At 35.0% G+C, this 17,894-nt stretch overlaps 1 protein-coding gene across 1 annotated transcript in view; it reads right to left on the reverse strand.

Moving 5' to 3' along the window:
- Nucleotides 1-414: 414 nt before the first annotated feature.
- LOC112048966 (lachesin-like) overlaps nucleotides 415-17,894 on the reverse strand; it is a 32,798-nt gene continuing 15,318 nt past the window's right edge. The window contains exons 2-10 of the mRNA XM_024086677.2: nucleotides 15,779-15,876; nucleotides 12,492-12,699; nucleotides 9,998-10,156; nucleotides 8,978-9,106; nucleotides 8,233-8,370; nucleotides 5,528-5,677; nucleotides 4,701-4,733; nucleotides 4,569-4,631; nucleotides 415-3,750 (exon numbers count right to left, since the gene is read on the reverse strand). Of these exons, the coding sequence (XP_023942445.1) occupies nucleotides 3,650-3,750; nucleotides 4,569-4,631; nucleotides 4,701-4,733; nucleotides 5,528-5,677; nucleotides 8,233-8,370; nucleotides 8,978-9,106; nucleotides 9,998-10,156; nucleotides 12,492-12,699; nucleotides 15,779-15,876 (1,079 nt within the window). The 3' untranslated portion in view covers nucleotides 415-3,649. The remainder of the gene's footprint in view (nucleotides 3,751-4,568; nucleotides 4,632-4,700; nucleotides 4,734-5,527; nucleotides 5,678-8,232; nucleotides 8,371-8,977; nucleotides 9,107-9,997; nucleotides 10,157-12,491; nucleotides 12,700-15,778; nucleotides 15,877-17,894) is intronic.

Here is a 17,894-nt window from a genome sequence, read left to right on the forward strand (position 1 = left end):
CTGGCGGCTCGAGATCGTTATGCTTGGAGGTCCATGCAAGAGGCCTATGTCCAGCAGTGGACGTCCATCGGCTGATAATGATGATGATGATGAGTTGATGATGAATATTGTAAACTTTGCCTTTTTATTCTTTAAAGTGTTTTATGTATGTTTACTTTAGATTTGCTAACCAAAGCCTAAAATAGATCTCTCTAGTGTTCTTAGTCACCTACATGCACCGCAAAACTTCTCACTTAAAGAAGTTCTATTCCCGGATCCAATTCTTAATGAATTATGAATTATGTAATTATGTTAGTGGTGTGGTGGCTAGGGTAATACCTAATTTTATACTCTCGAGAATTTGATATTAGGAGAAGGGATATTATGACAAGAATTTCAAGAAATTGTTTTAAATAAAACACGTAAAAAATTAATACAAACTATTTTATTGTTTTACTGATCAGCGATAGTGGTCCGCATTTAACTAAATTGACTTATAATTTTAATTACAGTTTCAATTTTTTTAATATAAATATAAAATAAGTAAATAATAAATTCTAACATATTGAAATCAATCTGGAATATTTTTCTTATTTTAATGGACTTATAAAAACCATTATTATCCAAAAAGAAATTTGAATAATAAATTAATTGTTTGATATGTTCATTACTAACTTTATTAAATAAAATGATATTTCTTACTTTACTACCAGATACCTACTTCTTTTGACCTTCACTTGACCTTCGAATTTTGTAGGGTGGAATTTCATACAAAGTTCCCACACGTATTGGTTCCCCACTCTCTTTAGAAGAACCTTCTCGAAATCTGGTTATGATACACAAAAATAATTTTACAATCTTACTGGTAGTTCCAGAGATTAGCGCATTTAAACAAACAAACAAATTTCCGCTATATCATATTAGTGTACGGAATGAGAAATAAAGCAGCAACTCATTTTAGGTCTAAGATCCGGTACAAGAAATATATACCCTCATTCATTAGTGATAAGAAATACCTAAATGATAGTTAAAGTTCACAGTGACACATTGCTAATAGGTTGCCTAGTTAAATTGCGGCCAAACACATTTTTCACACAAAATCTAGGCAACTATAAACAAAATCAAGGCACCCTTTTAAACCAAACCTACCAAATTTAGTCGTATAATGTCAAATTAAGCATAAAATAAGCTTTAATTTGACATATTATTATTATACGACTAAATTAGTGATGAGGGTAGGGTATATAAATAAATCTGGCAACCCCGCAGTTTGAAAGCAGGCAACCTTTACTATTTCAAATATTTTGGGTATATTCTAATAACTATTCTATTTTTTGTTAACTAACCAATGAGGGAAGGAGGTTAAATAAATTAAAAAAAAAACAATCTGTTAATGTATCCGGCCGCGATGTATCTAGGCAACCTATGTGCAATGTGTGAATGTCATTATTATCTATCACATGTTTCTTATACCAATCAAATAACAGATGAGGGTATATATTTCATATGTTTGATCTCGTACTATAAGTAATTCTGTTGTTATCGTAATCAAATATATTCTAGAATATTGACCAAATAACTCAAGCCTTAACTTAAGCAAAAAATATTTCGCTAATAGCCTCTTTTTATTTACAATACGCTTATCATTTATAATTAACTCAGTCTATACTTACCAATTAACAACTATAATAATTATTATAATACTATTTATAGAATACTTTGGTTTATTTCGTATTATTTACTACCTATACTATAATTGATATTTGGTTTTTAAAAAGATATGCTTTATAATATTAAAGCTTGTACTACAGTATTATTCGAAAGCTATTTAAGCATTTCTATAATATATGGTAACAGTAACAAAATAAATTTTTACACGTCTTAAATTTTATTTTTTATATTATAATATATTAAGAAATAATATGATTGAATGGATACACGCATTAACTGTCAGTTATAATAAAAAATACAAAAAAGACTAGATTAACCGGTCTAATGGTATATTATTAATGGTTTGTGTTCGGACAATTGAATGTAGGAAGAAAAACTATTTATGTAGTTTTCTATTAGCAAAAGAATATTCAAAATCGGTTCAGAACATTCAGAAACCTACAACTTCACAAACTCGAAACTTTTACCTCTATAATATTAGTATAGATAGGTTAACGAGGATTGAAGTAACTAAAAGATCCGGATAATCAAATACAATCTGATATATTAAAAATTATAATAAAACTAGTAATAATAAAAACGACATCCCTAAAATAACATAAAAAAACGACATGTTATCGTTTCTATGTATGGAAGAACTCATAATTATAATTTTTATTAAAAATCGTTTAACTTAATTGATTATAAAAATATGACATCTACTAATAAATAATTGAAACATCCAAAATCATCAATAACTAGCACATCGGAATTTTCTCTTATTCACATTGACATTCAAATTATAAACTGCAATTTGTGATGTAAATCTCGACAGCTCATATATTACGTGCGTAATTAATAACATTATCATCGTTAACTAGAGTGAGAGCCGGTGGAAGGCAGAACTTCGTCATTAAATAAAGCTAAAAGTTTGTCAGACCACGCTCTTGTATACCTGCTCGCTCTACTTTATACAGTAATCAAATATGAAGTTTATGTATGAAGAATACATGCGGCTCAAGACCATATAATGAAGGTAATATATAAAAAATATATGCGACTTATGACCGTAGTGTTTGGAAGTCCTTACAAGAGGCCTATGTCTTGCAGTGGAGGTCCATCGGCTGATTATTATGAAATTATGATGATAATAAAAAAAACAATTACAAGGGTAACTTAGAAAACATTGTACTATCTTTGGGTGGCTGCAATTAACAAAGGAGACTTTCAATAGTCCATGCATAAAAGTCAATTTGGCCACCAGATAATTATTAACTTTGCGGCAAATTCCTCCAGACGATACTAAATAATGTTTAGCATTAAGGTACTCTTATGTGCGGCGGTTGGGGACATGATGTTTTTTTACTATACCAAAGAAGACATATAAAATACGATTTTAGTTCAGGAGGCAGCAAGAATGATACATGCTACTTCCTAAACCCATCATGAACAAAACTACATAGTTGCATAGCATATTTACCTATATAGGATCACGTGTTGACAAGATTTCAGCTTTGTTGACGAAGGTTTGGTCACCACAAGCTCTCAGTCCATAATTAGAATACAGCAGCGTGTAGTGTAATTTTTTGATAATTTGATGACATATTTTGGTGACACATTTTATTTTTAAACGACTAGGTATCGTCGATCTCTATACCTAAAAGTGATCTGTAAGTGCTGCTGGAGTATTCGCTAACTTGGTCGCTTTCACTCAGCCACTGATCTGGTTTAACATTTTCATTAGATTTCCCACAGGTTTTTCCATACATTTAATAAAGTCAAACAGTTTCAGTTAACTTTAATAGCCTTTGAAAGAGACTGAGTTAACAATTATATTTTTTAAGAAAGATTTGGATAAAATAATATGAATAAAAGAGACAATATTCTCTGGGTGAATTTAAGGTTGTTTTCCAATAAACAAAAAAAAATTAAACCGAATAATCCCTAAAATATTATAAAACATTCCATCTTTATAATTATTAACTTAATCAAACCTTGAATAAGTATTTAACAAAAGGTATTACGATACAACTACCTTAATTAAGATAATTAATAAAAATAACAAGTTATAACAAAAGCGATCCCTCGGCACTGCTTTGTTGAAGTCTTGTAATCTAAAATCTGAAATATTTCAAAAATTAACTCATTTTCTGTAATGTATGGGTACGATATTAATTAACAAAGAAAATATTTTAATAAAATTATCGACATTGTCTTTAACAATGAACCATTATCTAATAAACATCTTATATTTTAATAATCAACAAATTTCACAAAATTTTCTGTTAACTCCAAAAAGAAATAGGCCTCGCTCTTTTAGATTTAATTAAAATCAATAATATTATATCAGAGAATATTATTATATACATAGACTACCTTGCTGGTCCAGTAGTTGGCCTATGTCACTTCGGATCACGAGGTCGTGGGTTCAAGTACAGGCTCGGATTAAGTAAATACAAAGCTTTTCTTTACTCTAAGAAGTTTTCAGTAAATGTCGTAAAATCCCGTAAATGGGAATATCATTACCGGAACGACCGCTTAACTTACTAATACTGTTCTACCCTCTAATCAATACTGATCGTGTATAGCGCTGACACTATCAGATGTAAACCAGGATTAACTATCATAGGACAGGTAGTTCCTGAACACACAACTCGACATTGTAGACAATATTTAGGTAATATTTGTTTAAAATACTTTTGTAGTTTAATATGAGAGTAAATTAAATTAAGACAATTAGCCACCTTGGTCTCGACGCTCTAGTGACAGGGATAATAGTATAAAATCTTTGGTTTAAGATTTTAAAAGAGCGTTAACTCTTTGAGCATTATTTATATATTATATATTATTTGAGACTCGAGCTCAGCAGCGAGCCGAATAAGGGTTGATAATGATGATGAATATTTACCTATAAAAGATTAATTCAAATTAAATCTTACCTTGTGTACCAAACGGTGTGCTTTCCGAAGATTTCCCCGCCACTATATTTAGTTTTTGAATTGCTGAAACAAATATAATATTTAAAAAAGTCCAAACTGTAAACAAAACAGACAAATTAAAAGAATACCAACCATTTCTATTTTCCAACGCAGGTGGCTGCATAGCTGTGAAAAAAATATCTCTATAGAAATAAATAAATCTGAAAGGTCTGTCTGTGAATTTAAAATAACTCTATTTTCAGAGGGCTTGCCATAAGGGTAGTCTTTAGTGAAATAATTTGTAAAGAAAAATTTAGATTCTTTTCACCGACCGACTAATGTTGATCCAATGATTAATGTTATCCGTGATAGCCCAGTGGATATGACCTCTGCCTCCGATTCCGGTTGTGGGTTCGAATCCGATCTGGGGCATGCACCTCCAACTTTTCAGTTGTGTGCATTTTAAGAAATTAAATATCACGTGTCTCTAACGGTGAAGGAAAACATCGTGAGGAAGCATACCAGAGAATTTTCTTAATTCCCTGCGTGTGTGTAGTCTGCTAATCCGCATTGGGTCAGCGTGATGGACTATTGGCCTCTCATTCTGACAGGAGACTCGAGCTCAGCAGTGAACCACGATAACCCAAACGATGTATCAAAATTTAAAATTCATTTATTTCAATTAGGCTTAGTTTACAAGCACTTTTGAAATGTCAGGATTATGTCATAATTTAATTTAATTTAATGGTGGTAATAATAGTCGAAAACTTAAAATTAAAGTTACGAGGGTTCCAAACGCACCTTGGTCCAAAAATAGCCCACAACAAACTCAGCCAAGGTATATTTTTTTTTTGTTTACCACAATTTTACAAACTTATTTATACAGTTTAACACCAAGCTTTTTTTATCATTTATATTATCATTAACACTATAATAAGACTTTCCTAAAAGCGTGCGTTTATTATCAGAACAATACTTACGATATAACTTGATGGTGCCTTCGGTGTCACCCAAGGAGTTCTTGGACACACACTTGTATGAGCCGTAGTCTGAACCAGTCACTCTTCTTATAGGCAGCCGAAGTATCGAACGATACGATCCAGCAATCTTTTGCGGCTCCAAACTACCTCCTGTGGAATTCAGTTATATAGAGCCTCTATAGCTCAACGGTAAGAGTGGTCGGACTTTTCACCGAGGGGTGGTGGTTCGATCCTCGCCCCGTTTGTCTATTGTCGTACCCACTCCTAATACAGTCATTCCCTACTAGTTGGAGGGGAATGGGAATATTGTTCATATTTAAAAGATGTGGAAATATTCTTTTTTTTTTTTAATCCAAAAAAAAATTATTTTTATTTCTGTTAAGTGCATATTTCCAAGAAAAGCGTGCGAGTCTCGGGATGCTTAACATAAGTGCTAACTTAAACCTGCTACTGCCTTATGCGAGAGAGAAAGTGAAGCCGTGAGTGGCGCCGTAACGCGTTACGTTATACGTTTATTTTTTTTTTATTTTTTGCTGGTTTCGGTGGACCTACTGCTACTGCTAGAAACAGTCACACAAACAAACAGTTTAGACCTATTACACTTTTTACGGTGGTAACAAATCAGATAATAAAATCAAAAGTCTGTGTACCAAAATAATGTTTTAACAATTTTAAAAGAACTTTTTTTCTATCTTTTTTCTACTTTCTAAGATTAACGTCCATTGAAAGTCCCGCCGATATCTTCGGAGAAAGACTATCTGATTAGACTTTAATAAAAGTAAAAGAAAGTTAAGTTCTGCTACAAAATCGATTTTTAGATACTAGTGATGTCTAGCCAGTGGTAAAAATGAGATCACGATTCAATCTATACTAATATTATAAAGAGGTAAAGTTTGTAGTGTAGGGGTAATCACTGAATCTACTGAGCCAATTTTGAAAATTCCAAAATGAGGGTAGATCTGTATAGGAAAAAACTAGAGGCGATACAGAGTAGGATGGTGATAGGTATATGTGGAGTGTACCGGACGATTTCTACTGTTGCGGTTCTAATCGTAGAAGGCCTTATTCCCATCGAGAAACTAGTAAGAGAAAATGCCCAGTTGTTTGAGAATAAGGAACAGACGTCATTGCAGCTGCGGGAGAAATCCCTATCCGAATGGGAAGAAGTAGGAAAGGGAACCTGGACGAGTAAGAAAAAATGCCCAGTTGTTTGAGAATAAGGAACAGACGTCATTGCAGCTGCGGGAGAAATCCCTATCCGAATGGGAAGAAGTAGGAAAGGGAACCTGGACGAGTAAGAAAAAATGCCCAGTTGTTTGAGAATAAGGAACAGACGTCATTGCAGCTGCGGGAGAAATCCCTATCCGAATGGGAAGAAGTAGGAAAGGGAACCTGGACGAGTAAGAAAAAATGCCCAGTTGTTTGAGAATAAGGAACAGACGTCATTGCAGCTGCGGGAGAAATCCCTATTCGAATGGGAAGAAGATTGTGTTTGAGTACGAAAGGGAACTTGAATGAGGGAATTGATCAGAGACCCGAAAAAGTGGTACAACAGAAAGCAATGGGGAGGTAGATCATTGGCTCACACATTTAGCGCGGTCATGGGGTGTTCAACATCTAACTCTTCGCGATTTGGAAATCTCCTAGTGAAAAATGCTTCTTTTGTGAAGAGAAAGACATTCCAAGGCTAAGGCAAGTCGCATAAGGAACGAGCAGTAATGTTGATCCTAAAAGCCTGATCAAACGTATGCTAGTCTAGTGTCTAATGAGCAAGATTGGCAGAGATATGGGCAAATGCTAGAAAGCGATTATGCTGAGGAGAGAAGAGAGAGAAAGTTAGCATGAAGAAATGCGTCGCAGTGTCATGCTGATTTCGGAGGCAAGAGGAGGTCGTTCAGTCCGTGCGAAACGAATAAGTCCAAAAGGGATTTTTCCTCCTCGGAAAAAAAAGGTAGATGACATTTCTCTGTTGATGTGATGTTAATTGAATGTGCTGTTAATAAAAACCAAATTAGTTAATAGACCAGCTGGATACTTAAAGAGTGGTTGTTGTCAATTCATAGATAGTCCAATACCAATGAATACGCTGAGTATGTCTATCGCAACTTTATTTAAACTCAATGGTAAAATCACTTTCAGAGATTCCAATTTTCTCATTTATATAAAGTAATTGATTGCATTTGCATTCACAATCATGATAGCGTTTAATTTAATTCACTTAACAACTCTGTACAAGGTAAGTATATTTTATAGGCTGAGAGCTAGAAACGTTTTCGTGAGATTTCTTGAGCAAACGTTCATTGTGATAATTTTTATTAATATTTTACTATTTGCTATCATTAACTCTAGTTTTAACCGAAGCTGAGTTAACATCAATTTTTAAATTACTTTAATATCATAATTATAATCTTAATATGTAATGCCCTTGTCAGTCAAAATGAAATGTTATCACCAGGCAGGTGACAAACCAAGTAAGTAACAATAAATATGAGTAAACCTATTTATAAATAATGTTTAAATTTAAATTTTTACTGCTTTTTTCCTGCGTTTTCCAAAAGTACAAAAGGAAAAACAATTTGGCACATTATTTTAAAAGTTATTTTTAAACAAAAATACTTCTATACTACAGCCTTTCTTGATGAGTACTGTTTACAAAGAAATTAGAAATGAAGACAGAAAACGCACGTAGTGTAGGTTACACTCACCTATAGGAACAATTTCACCGTTGTCTCTGCTCCAGTAGCTCACTGGCTTCGGGTAAGCTTCAGTTTCACACTCCAACACCAGATCTGACCCCAACGTCGCGCCTACCAGTTGATTTCTTATAACAATTACCGGTGGAACTAATAAAAGAAAAATTAAGTATATGTTATAAAAAGGACAACTAGGCAGCCGCCATAGATTTCTCAGTTTTGCCACATTTTCTATTGATGCTTCGCTATTCATCATAGTGTGACGTTTATATGCCTAGCCTTCCTCTATTAACGGACTATCTAACACAAAAATAAGTTTTCCATTTGAACCAATAGATATTAGAGGGTTCATTTAAAGAAATTCTTCAAAATTCTTCTTATTTCAATTTTTCAGCTTTATTAAATTTGTATAAATAATATAAGTACTTACTAATATTCCACAAATTCTCAATAATATTTATTACTAGACTAGAAAGGGTTAACATAATTTCGTTACCCAAAAAAAACATGAATACATTTTTTGTAGGTGTGCGATACGAATTTTAGTAAGACTATCACAACTATAATAGAATTTTGTGTTAATAACACAACTATAATAAAATCTTTAGCATAAACTTATTTCGTTACTAATAAGTAAACCCACATTTAGCATTTTGGACTCTCCTACTATAAAACTCGTGTCACTTACTATGTTTTGAAATTGCACCGTTAAATACTAAAACCAATAAACTAGTCAAAGCATTATCCAAAAACTCACATTCAACAGTTAACATAATCCTTTTGCTGACTGTCGGGGGCACTCCATTGGACGCTATGCACAGATAGGCTCCTGCATGTTGCCGGCTCACTCGACTTATATTTAGCACAGGGCTCTCCAATGACGTCACTACAATCATATTATCAAGCAGTCGCTTTATTTGGCATCTGATGAGGCTTAACTTAGCACTCGATATGAAGCTCGATCGTGTGTCGCTGCATTAAGTTTATCGATCTCAGCTTGTAATAATTGGGACAAAATTATCAATAGACTAGCTGACGCCACGCGGTTTCCCCCGCGTGGTCCCCGTTCCCGTAGGAATACGAAGATAATATATAGCCTATAGCCTTCCTTGATAAATGGGCTATCTAACATATAAAGATTTTTTCTAATCGGACCAGTAGCTCCTGAGATTAGCGCGTTCAATCAAACAAACTCTTCAGCTTTATAATATTAGCATAGATATAGTTAAAGTGTTTTTCAGATAGCATGGGTACGGTGACAGCCGCCTGTAGGATGTTTTTAACACGTACTATTATCGTGAATCGCGTCAAACTTTCAAGAGTGAAACGAACTCACCCGCACCATCCTACATGAAACGAACTGTAGATGTTAAATTATCTACATATTAAGTATATTTAGAGAAATTTAATGTTTTACATTTATTTACGATTAAGACAAATCAGTATGTTTGATATGTGAAAGTGAAAAAGCAAATGTGAATAATATTCTCAATCACGATTTTTCTCACAAAATTTTTTCATTAAATTCAAATTCGAATTCTTTTACACGCTACAAGCACATAAAACAATTCGAGTGTTAGGTTTAGTTTACAAGCATTTTTGAAAAGTCAAGTTAATCGAGATCGAGACGACGGATTCGGAAGTCAGGTTCAGCTAAGAATATTATAACTGTCAAGAAACGAAACTTTAAATTTGTAAACAACGGCGTCATATTGCTGCAAAAACTATAATAAAGTGTATGTACGTAGATTTAGTTCTTTCCAAATTATTTTCTTACCGTGAACGTCATCAGAAAGAGTTATAGGTTTAGAATGTTCCCGTCGCCATATTATCTGTGGAGGTGGTGACCCGTTGGCAGCGCACGTAAGACTGACAGGCTCGCCTTCACGCACTGTCTGATCGGCGCTCGTGCCTCGGTCCAGGATATCCGGCGGAACTAAAAGAAAGTCATATTCATAATCATGATGTAAAATTAATAAACAATAATTTATTTATGTTGCCATTCTCCGCAAAAACCAATGAATCTAAGCGGCAAAGCTAACCGGACAAGTATCTCACATGCAGTTATATACCAAACCGGAGTTGTATGAAGAAATATTGACTCTACAACATACTACATAAGTGAGCTGAGGATCTATACTAAAATTTCTCGGATGAAAGTTTCCTGACCTGCTACGTTACGTTCCAGATCCAACAAACTAAGCACCAATTCAAAGTTCGACGCAGTCAATTTGTGCTAATGACGTCACTTGTATTACCTACACCATTATAGTACACAAGGAGAAGGACCATCTCTCGTCGATTCAATTTGACTCGACAGTAGCAAAACTATCTTTGAATAATTTCAATAAAACTGTTTCAAAGGTTTTTTCTTAAAGGACTCCGATACTCCATTTACAGAAAGAAGATAGGCGAGTCGTTTATAATAATATTAGTACGGATTAACTTTCCTAAGCTGATTTCGTGTTGAGGGTATAAGTAATTACTTATGGTCAATGCAGACAGGCGAAGTGTCTAATATCTTATACGGAATTCATGTGTGAAAGTATATATCTTCACATTCTGATTTTAAATGAAAATCGTATTCTGTCCTATCATCCTTACTTTTTATTTATTTATTAATATTTAAATGAGAATAATATTAGTGATTGTATGCTAAAACAATTGAGCCCAAACCCGATAGGATTATCTTGTTTGGTTTAGGAGTTGCTTTGGACACCTTCTTATTCCAGCATCAGAGATTAATAACTTCATGGTACTTTCATAATACCATACTATTGCTAGTATACAGAATTTGGATCCAAAGAAAAGTCAGGAAGTGGCTTTGACTGGCCTACCACGAATTCACCCATTAACAGAGCAAGTTAAATTAAAGCTTGTGGAAAGAGTCTGTGTTGACCAGACCTTTGATATTTTATAAAACTGAAAGTTTGCCAGCTCGTGCTACTGTCCTATTTACGTATAGTAGGCTCAACAAGTCGCAAAGCTAAAGTAGCAATGGGCGGGGCACATCCTTCAAAGAGCTGATGGACATCGGGGTCCTAAAGTGCTGGACTGACGACATCAAGCAAGTTGCAGGGATTCGCTGGATGCAGGCGGCTCAGGGACGTTTGGAAGTCCCTAAAAACGCCTAAGTCCTGCAGTGGACATCCATCGGCTGATATGATGATGATAGTAGATTTAAAGGGTTCTAGACCCTCAGTTGTTGCGTATGAAACGTAATATTTTCATGTTTAATTTTATATATTTATATGGGATACTATGAGAAATCATGTCTCTAGTTGCCGAAAAAATTTCTTTCTGACCTTCCAATTTAATGTATTGATCAGACTTAATTACCAAGATTTTCTTGAAAAAATTAACCAATCATTGATCTTGGTGATTTTAGTACCTGAACCCCATCATCTATAGCATATGCACATGCATAGCATGAACAAACAGAATAGAGTATTACGTAGTGCTTTTATTGCTATAATATCCAGCAAACGAGCTTGCAAGACAGCTGAATCTGTCAACCTTCACTTTTGAACAGTTGCAGAACACAAAATGAAAATGCGTTGATATAGCCTTTGAGGGATTTGCTTATCTGCCCCATAACAACCATACTTCAACTGTGTGGAAACAGCCGGATGTTTCACAAATTGTACGTGCGTGGAGGAAATGATCGAAAATGTTTACGTCATATTTTCAACCAGTTGCCTGTCCCATTTCATTTCGGATGATATACTAAATAATGTGTGGGCCGAAAATGTTGATTACATTTTAATTGATTTCACCGAGTCAACGACTCCTTCATTAAAATGTGATTGGTTTTATTTTTAAACTACCGATTTCAAATATGAAGGTTCTGTATTGCGCATCTATAACATTTTTAAAGTACAAACAACCTAATGCTCAACTGTGTCAAAAATTATTTTGATGTCTAATTTAAGTTTGACGGCCTCCGTGGCGCAGTGGTATGCGCGGTGGATTTACAAGACGTAGGTCCTGGGTTCGATCCCCACCTGGGCCGATCGAGGTTATCTTAACTGACCCAGGTCTGGCTGGTGGGAGACTTCGACCGTGGATATTTACCACCCTACCGGCATAGACGTACCGCCAAGCGTTAGCGTGCCGGTACCATGTCGTGTAGAAACCGAAAGGGGGTGTGGATTTTCATCCTCTTCCTAACAAGCCCGCTTCCATATTAGATTGCATCATCACTTACCATCAGGTGAGATTATAGTCAACTTATAAAGAATAAAAAAAATAGAATTCACAGTTTCACAAACCTACAATATCCAGGTACCCCAGTTGACTCTTCATGGGGTCAGTGTTGATCTGACACATGTACCAGCCCCTGTCCGTCTCTCGCAGTTCCCGGATGTGCAGGAACCAGGTCCTGAGGTCGCTGTGCGTCACCCCCACCCGCCTGCTCCGGGATATGACGTGGGTGTGGATGGTCAGGATGGTTTGCGTGTCCACCCGTAACCACGCCACCTATTGAATAAAATATACTTAAATAATAGGCTAGTTAACACTTTTTTTTAAATGGTCATTATCGTTCTACTAAATTGAAAAAAAAATCATATTTTTTGCCACGTGATAAAAAAAATCATATGTTTTCGTGTGACCTACATGAAAATTTTATTTTTTAAATATCTTTTTGACAATACGAACCAAAACGAACCGACATTGTGGGCTCGAATCCGGTCGGGGCATGCACCTCCTTGTGTGCATTTTAAGAAATTAAATATCATGTGTCTCATACGGAGAAGGAAAACATCGTGGAGAAACCTGCATACCAGAGGATTATCTTAATTCTCTGCGTGTGCGAAGTCTGCCAATCCGCATAGGACCAGCGTGGTGGACTATTGGCCCATTCTGAGAGGAGACTCGAGTTCAGCAGTGAGCCGAATATAACCCCGAATGTCATGAAATTATTAATTTCACTCTCGATCAAGATATCAATATTCTCTTTCAGTGCGCTTTCATTTGAGACCCCACTCGAGTATATTTGCAGGAATTCGGTTGTTCTTCCCCATTTTTTCTTCTTACAAAAATCGAAACTGAGACTTTCCATTTATTAGGTCAGCGCTACACTACGTCGAGCTACTTAGTAAGTAAAATATAATCCGTCGCAAAATGTCCCAACTGAACATAAAACTGTAAGTCCGCCATGATGTATGACGGCCCGTGTCGCACACACTACACATCGCGGGAATGTTTTCCAAGGCTCGCGGATTTCCGTCGCACGTTTTCCTTTCGTGATTAACTATCTATCTATTCGTACATTTTTAATAGTAATGGGGAGATTCCTTAGACCATTAAAAAGAAAGAACCTGCCTCGAAAACCGTTACCCCTCTGTATGTTGCTATAGAGTCGATATTTCATTGTTGTAATCGTTTTCGTCGTGTAAAGAGCTCCCTAAAAATGCCGGTTTGTGTAATTGAATGACATAAAAACTAAATTTGTAACTAACTAAAAATTTGTAAGTATTTCTACCATAATTTTATCAAATTTGTAATAAAAACGATTTCTAAAAAGAATCGATTCTTTTAACGGAACAGCAAAAAATCGATTAAGTAATCGAACATTCTATATATTTATTTATTCTGTGGATAATCTAAGCGATGTGTTGGTTAGTCTGTGTAAAAATTACGCGTGTGTGTATTGCAAGTTAATTATATAGTTGTGTGTAGTGTATGGACACAGAATATACTTAATGTTGTTAAATGTTTTCGATGTGTGAGTTTACCTCGTCCCCCTTTAAAAAACGACAGACTTTTTTGCTGGTGAATTTGGGTGCGAAACATCCATTCTTTTTAATGGTCTAAGGGAGATTCTGATGAAAAAGGTTTAATTTTTTTCAAATTGTCCCGACTCTGAAAGACAAGATGTGCCACGTATTACTGGAAGTCACAAATGAAGCAGAGCAATGGCTCAACGATTTCCTATACTTAGAGAGGTGGGCTGTAATAGTAATTTGGCATATCTTCAATCAGAGGAAGCCTGAGTTCTACAGTTATAGAAAAAGTCGTTGCGAAAAATAATTTATTTAAGTTTAGCATGTAGTGTTTTAGTTTATATGTATAAAATACTGTCATAGGCTGTGAAGTGAACCAAAAATAGTTGGAATATATGACCCGCCGTATGTTAAATTAAATTAGATAACACCACAGGTTCACCAGCATAGTTCCTGTTGCCATGGGAATACGGGGATAAAATGTAGCTTATTTTACTCGCTGATAATGTAGCTTTTCATTTTTATATTTAACTGTGAAAGCGTAACAATCCTACAAACAAACGCATTTTCGCATGTATGAAAATGGATTTTTCCCCACTATTTCCATCTATAAGTGCAACAATATATACCTACTAATCTATACTAATATTATACAGCTGAAAAGTTTGTTTGTTTATTTGTTTGATTGAACGCGCTAATCTCAAGAACTACAGGTTTGATTTGAAAAATTCTTTCAGTGTTAGATAGCCCATTTATCGAGGAAGGCTATAGGCTATATATTATCCCCATATTCCTACGGGAACGGGAACTACGCGGGTGAAACCGCACGGCGTCAGCTTGTAAATATATAAAAGCACTACCGAACTAGTGTTCAACATTCAGCAAACTTAAAGCCGCTGTCTTTGGAAGCAACTTAAGACGTGAACAACACGTAACGTATGTACTTATCAACTTTTATTGAGCCGGGCCGCAACTTTGTTGCTCCTACGATCAGCCATTTCAAAGCAAAAGACGAAATTTCATAGCAAAATGAACCATAAATTGTACGGAATGCGGTTCAATTTCTTTTGGCAACGACATGCTTAAATATATTAGCTTCTGTCCTCATGTATGCTTTACTTTAGAACGGGTGCAGTAATGAATTTCATAAGTAAAATCATATTTTCCAAACTTTTAACCGGATTTTGTAGTTTTTATACAGAATTCATTTTATGTAGTGATAGATTACAATCAATCAATGATACTAAGTGGAACTGTATATCATTAAGAGATTATAGGTAAAAAATATCATCTGGTAAGTACTGACAACCTTTCGTGGATATCATACAGTAGGTAATGTATACCTATTATACCAGTTGACATTATGATTTTCAGTAACAAAAGAATTACGGAATACGAAAATTGCGGTTGTTATTGATTTGATGTTAATTATTTTAGGCGGTTAACACCAAAGTTAGTTATTTTTTTTATTTTCACTTTTTACTTGAAGAAACCCATATTGTAGGTGGTGGGGAAAACTGAAACTGGGAGAGCATTCTACATCTTTGCAGTGCGTATAAGAAAAGAGGAACTAAACCGCTTAGTACGCGTCCGAGGAATTTCGACGACATAGCGTTGCAGATCTCTGCGATGGCTAGCAGTCCTGTGGTAGAACGGCGAAGGTGGCACAAGATCGAACAGTTTCTGAGCGCACTCCACGAAATATATCTTGTAAAATACCGATAGACAAGCAACCTTTCGTCGATGCTCTAAACTTTGTTTAGTGAATAGGGCGGCTGGACTGCGTAGTGTGTAATGCGTTTCCCAGTGACAAAGACAAAGGATGTACGTACCTTATATGAGGACAAGTTGTGAACTGAACAAGCGAGTATCGCTTCTCTTCCCAGAGGCGCCGTTATGTTTTCTATAGGACCGCTGAAACCAGGTTCGTCTGAAAACAATCATCTCATTCAAAACACATTCACAAGTCAAATTAAACTTATTTGTTTATAGCCCCCGATGCAAAAGAGAGGTGTTATAAGTTTGACGTGTCAGTCTGTCTGTGGCACCATAGCCCCCGAACGGGTGAAACGATTTCAATTTAGTTTTATTTTTTACTAGCGGACGCCCTCGACTTAGACCTCTTGGATGGAGTAACTTCTCCCGTTTTCCCAATATTTTCCTTCACTGCTTCTCCTATTGATCGTAGCGTGATGAAAAGTATACCATAAGCCTACCCAGGATTATGAAGAATATTTGTACCATGTTTCGTTAAAATCCGTCGCGTAGTTTTTGTATCTTTATCGAACGTACAGACAGACAGAGAGACGGAAAAAACTTTACAGATTGCATTTCTGCCATCAGTATCGATCATTAATCAGTAATCACCCCCTGATAGTTATTTTGGAAATATATTTCATGTAAAGAATTGACCTCTCTACAGATTTATTATAAGTCTATCACCACAATAGATTAAGGATGACTTATGTGCGAGCATTCTTAGATAATGTTTGTTTAAAATTAGTTGAGCCGTTTAAAAGTTGTGGGTGTGAAAGTGGGGAAGGACAACCGAATGTCTGCAATTATACTTCAGTGGGGTTTCAAATAAAACCACATTGAAAGAGAATTTTAATGACTTGATCGAGAGTTTCGCAAACATAGCAAACATAGCAGGCGTCCACTAACAAGTAAATAAAATAAATTATAATCGTCATCAACCCATATTCGGCTCATTGCTGAGCTCGAGTCTCCTCTCAGAATGAGAGGGGTTAGGCCAATAGTCCACCACGCTGACCCAATGCGGATTGGCAGACTTCACACACGCAGTGAATGAAGATAATTCTCCGGTATGCAGGTTTCCTCACGATGTTTTCCTTCACCGATTGAGACGTGATATTTAATTTCTTAAATTATAATAAATAATATAAATTAATATATAATATGATCTTCAGTTTATTTGTAAAAAAAAATTAACCCTAAATTGCACTGTGCACTAAATGAATACAGAAAATCAGAGTGCTCAGCTATATGGATATTACTTCTAGATGTCGCTTATATTGAGCTTAATTCCGAGAAATGAAAATCTTGTTCTGTTTCCTTTAACTCCGTTCATTTAAGTGTTTCTAAAGTCTCTCTTGACTGCAGGAATTTAATTACAAGAATTTCAATGGTCTTTTTTCAATGTTCCGTTAAATAAATATTCATAAAATATATTAGGTATCTTAATGTTCCGTTAAATAAATATTCATAAAATAATATATTAGGTATCTTAAGGATATTTATTTATTTGGCAATGTTTGTTTTGATCAAATCTTTGAAGGTATTCTGGGAATATTAATAGTAAAAATGGGGTGTTTTAAAAATAGATATTTGTTAATCAATGAGCTAATTATTCAACTAATCAACTAAATACGAGGCAGTAAACGGAAATCATAAAAGATTATATTGGGTTTTAAGTAAACATTATCTTAAATATATCAAACTATATTGGATAGAAGCAGGCGTTACTTTGCGGAAGTTCATCATGAATATATAATAATTTATTTATTTTGCTATTATCCGCAAAAATCCGACGAACCCATGCGACAACGTCACCCAGGTCCGACAAAATACTCTGTACGTACGAGCATCCTCAGGAGATTTGACTCTGCAACGTGCAATTGCAAAGTCTTTGCTTTGCTTTCTTTCGGCTTTTTGCGGATAATAGCACAATAAATAAATTATTATATATTCAAACTGTATAACGTGTTGTTAATGAAAGACACAATAAACCCCGAATTTTACATTATATCCAGCGCTTTGGCTTGATGGGGTTCAGCTTTTATTATTATCATTAAGCTTTTATTAAAAACCCCTTTTAAAATTCTCTCTCGCAGAACACTACTCGGTAACCCATTAAAAAGTATCTCGAACAGGGTTGCTACTTTCTTTTTTGAAAAAAGTCCATTATTTTTAGTTACAAAAATATAC

This window comes from Bicyclus anynana, chromosome 12, assembly GCF_947172395.1.
Source record: "Bicyclus anynana chromosome 12, ilBicAnyn1.1, whole genome shotgun sequence".
NCBI lineage: Eukaryota > Metazoa > Arthropoda > Insecta > Lepidoptera > Nymphalidae > Bicyclus > Bicyclus anynana.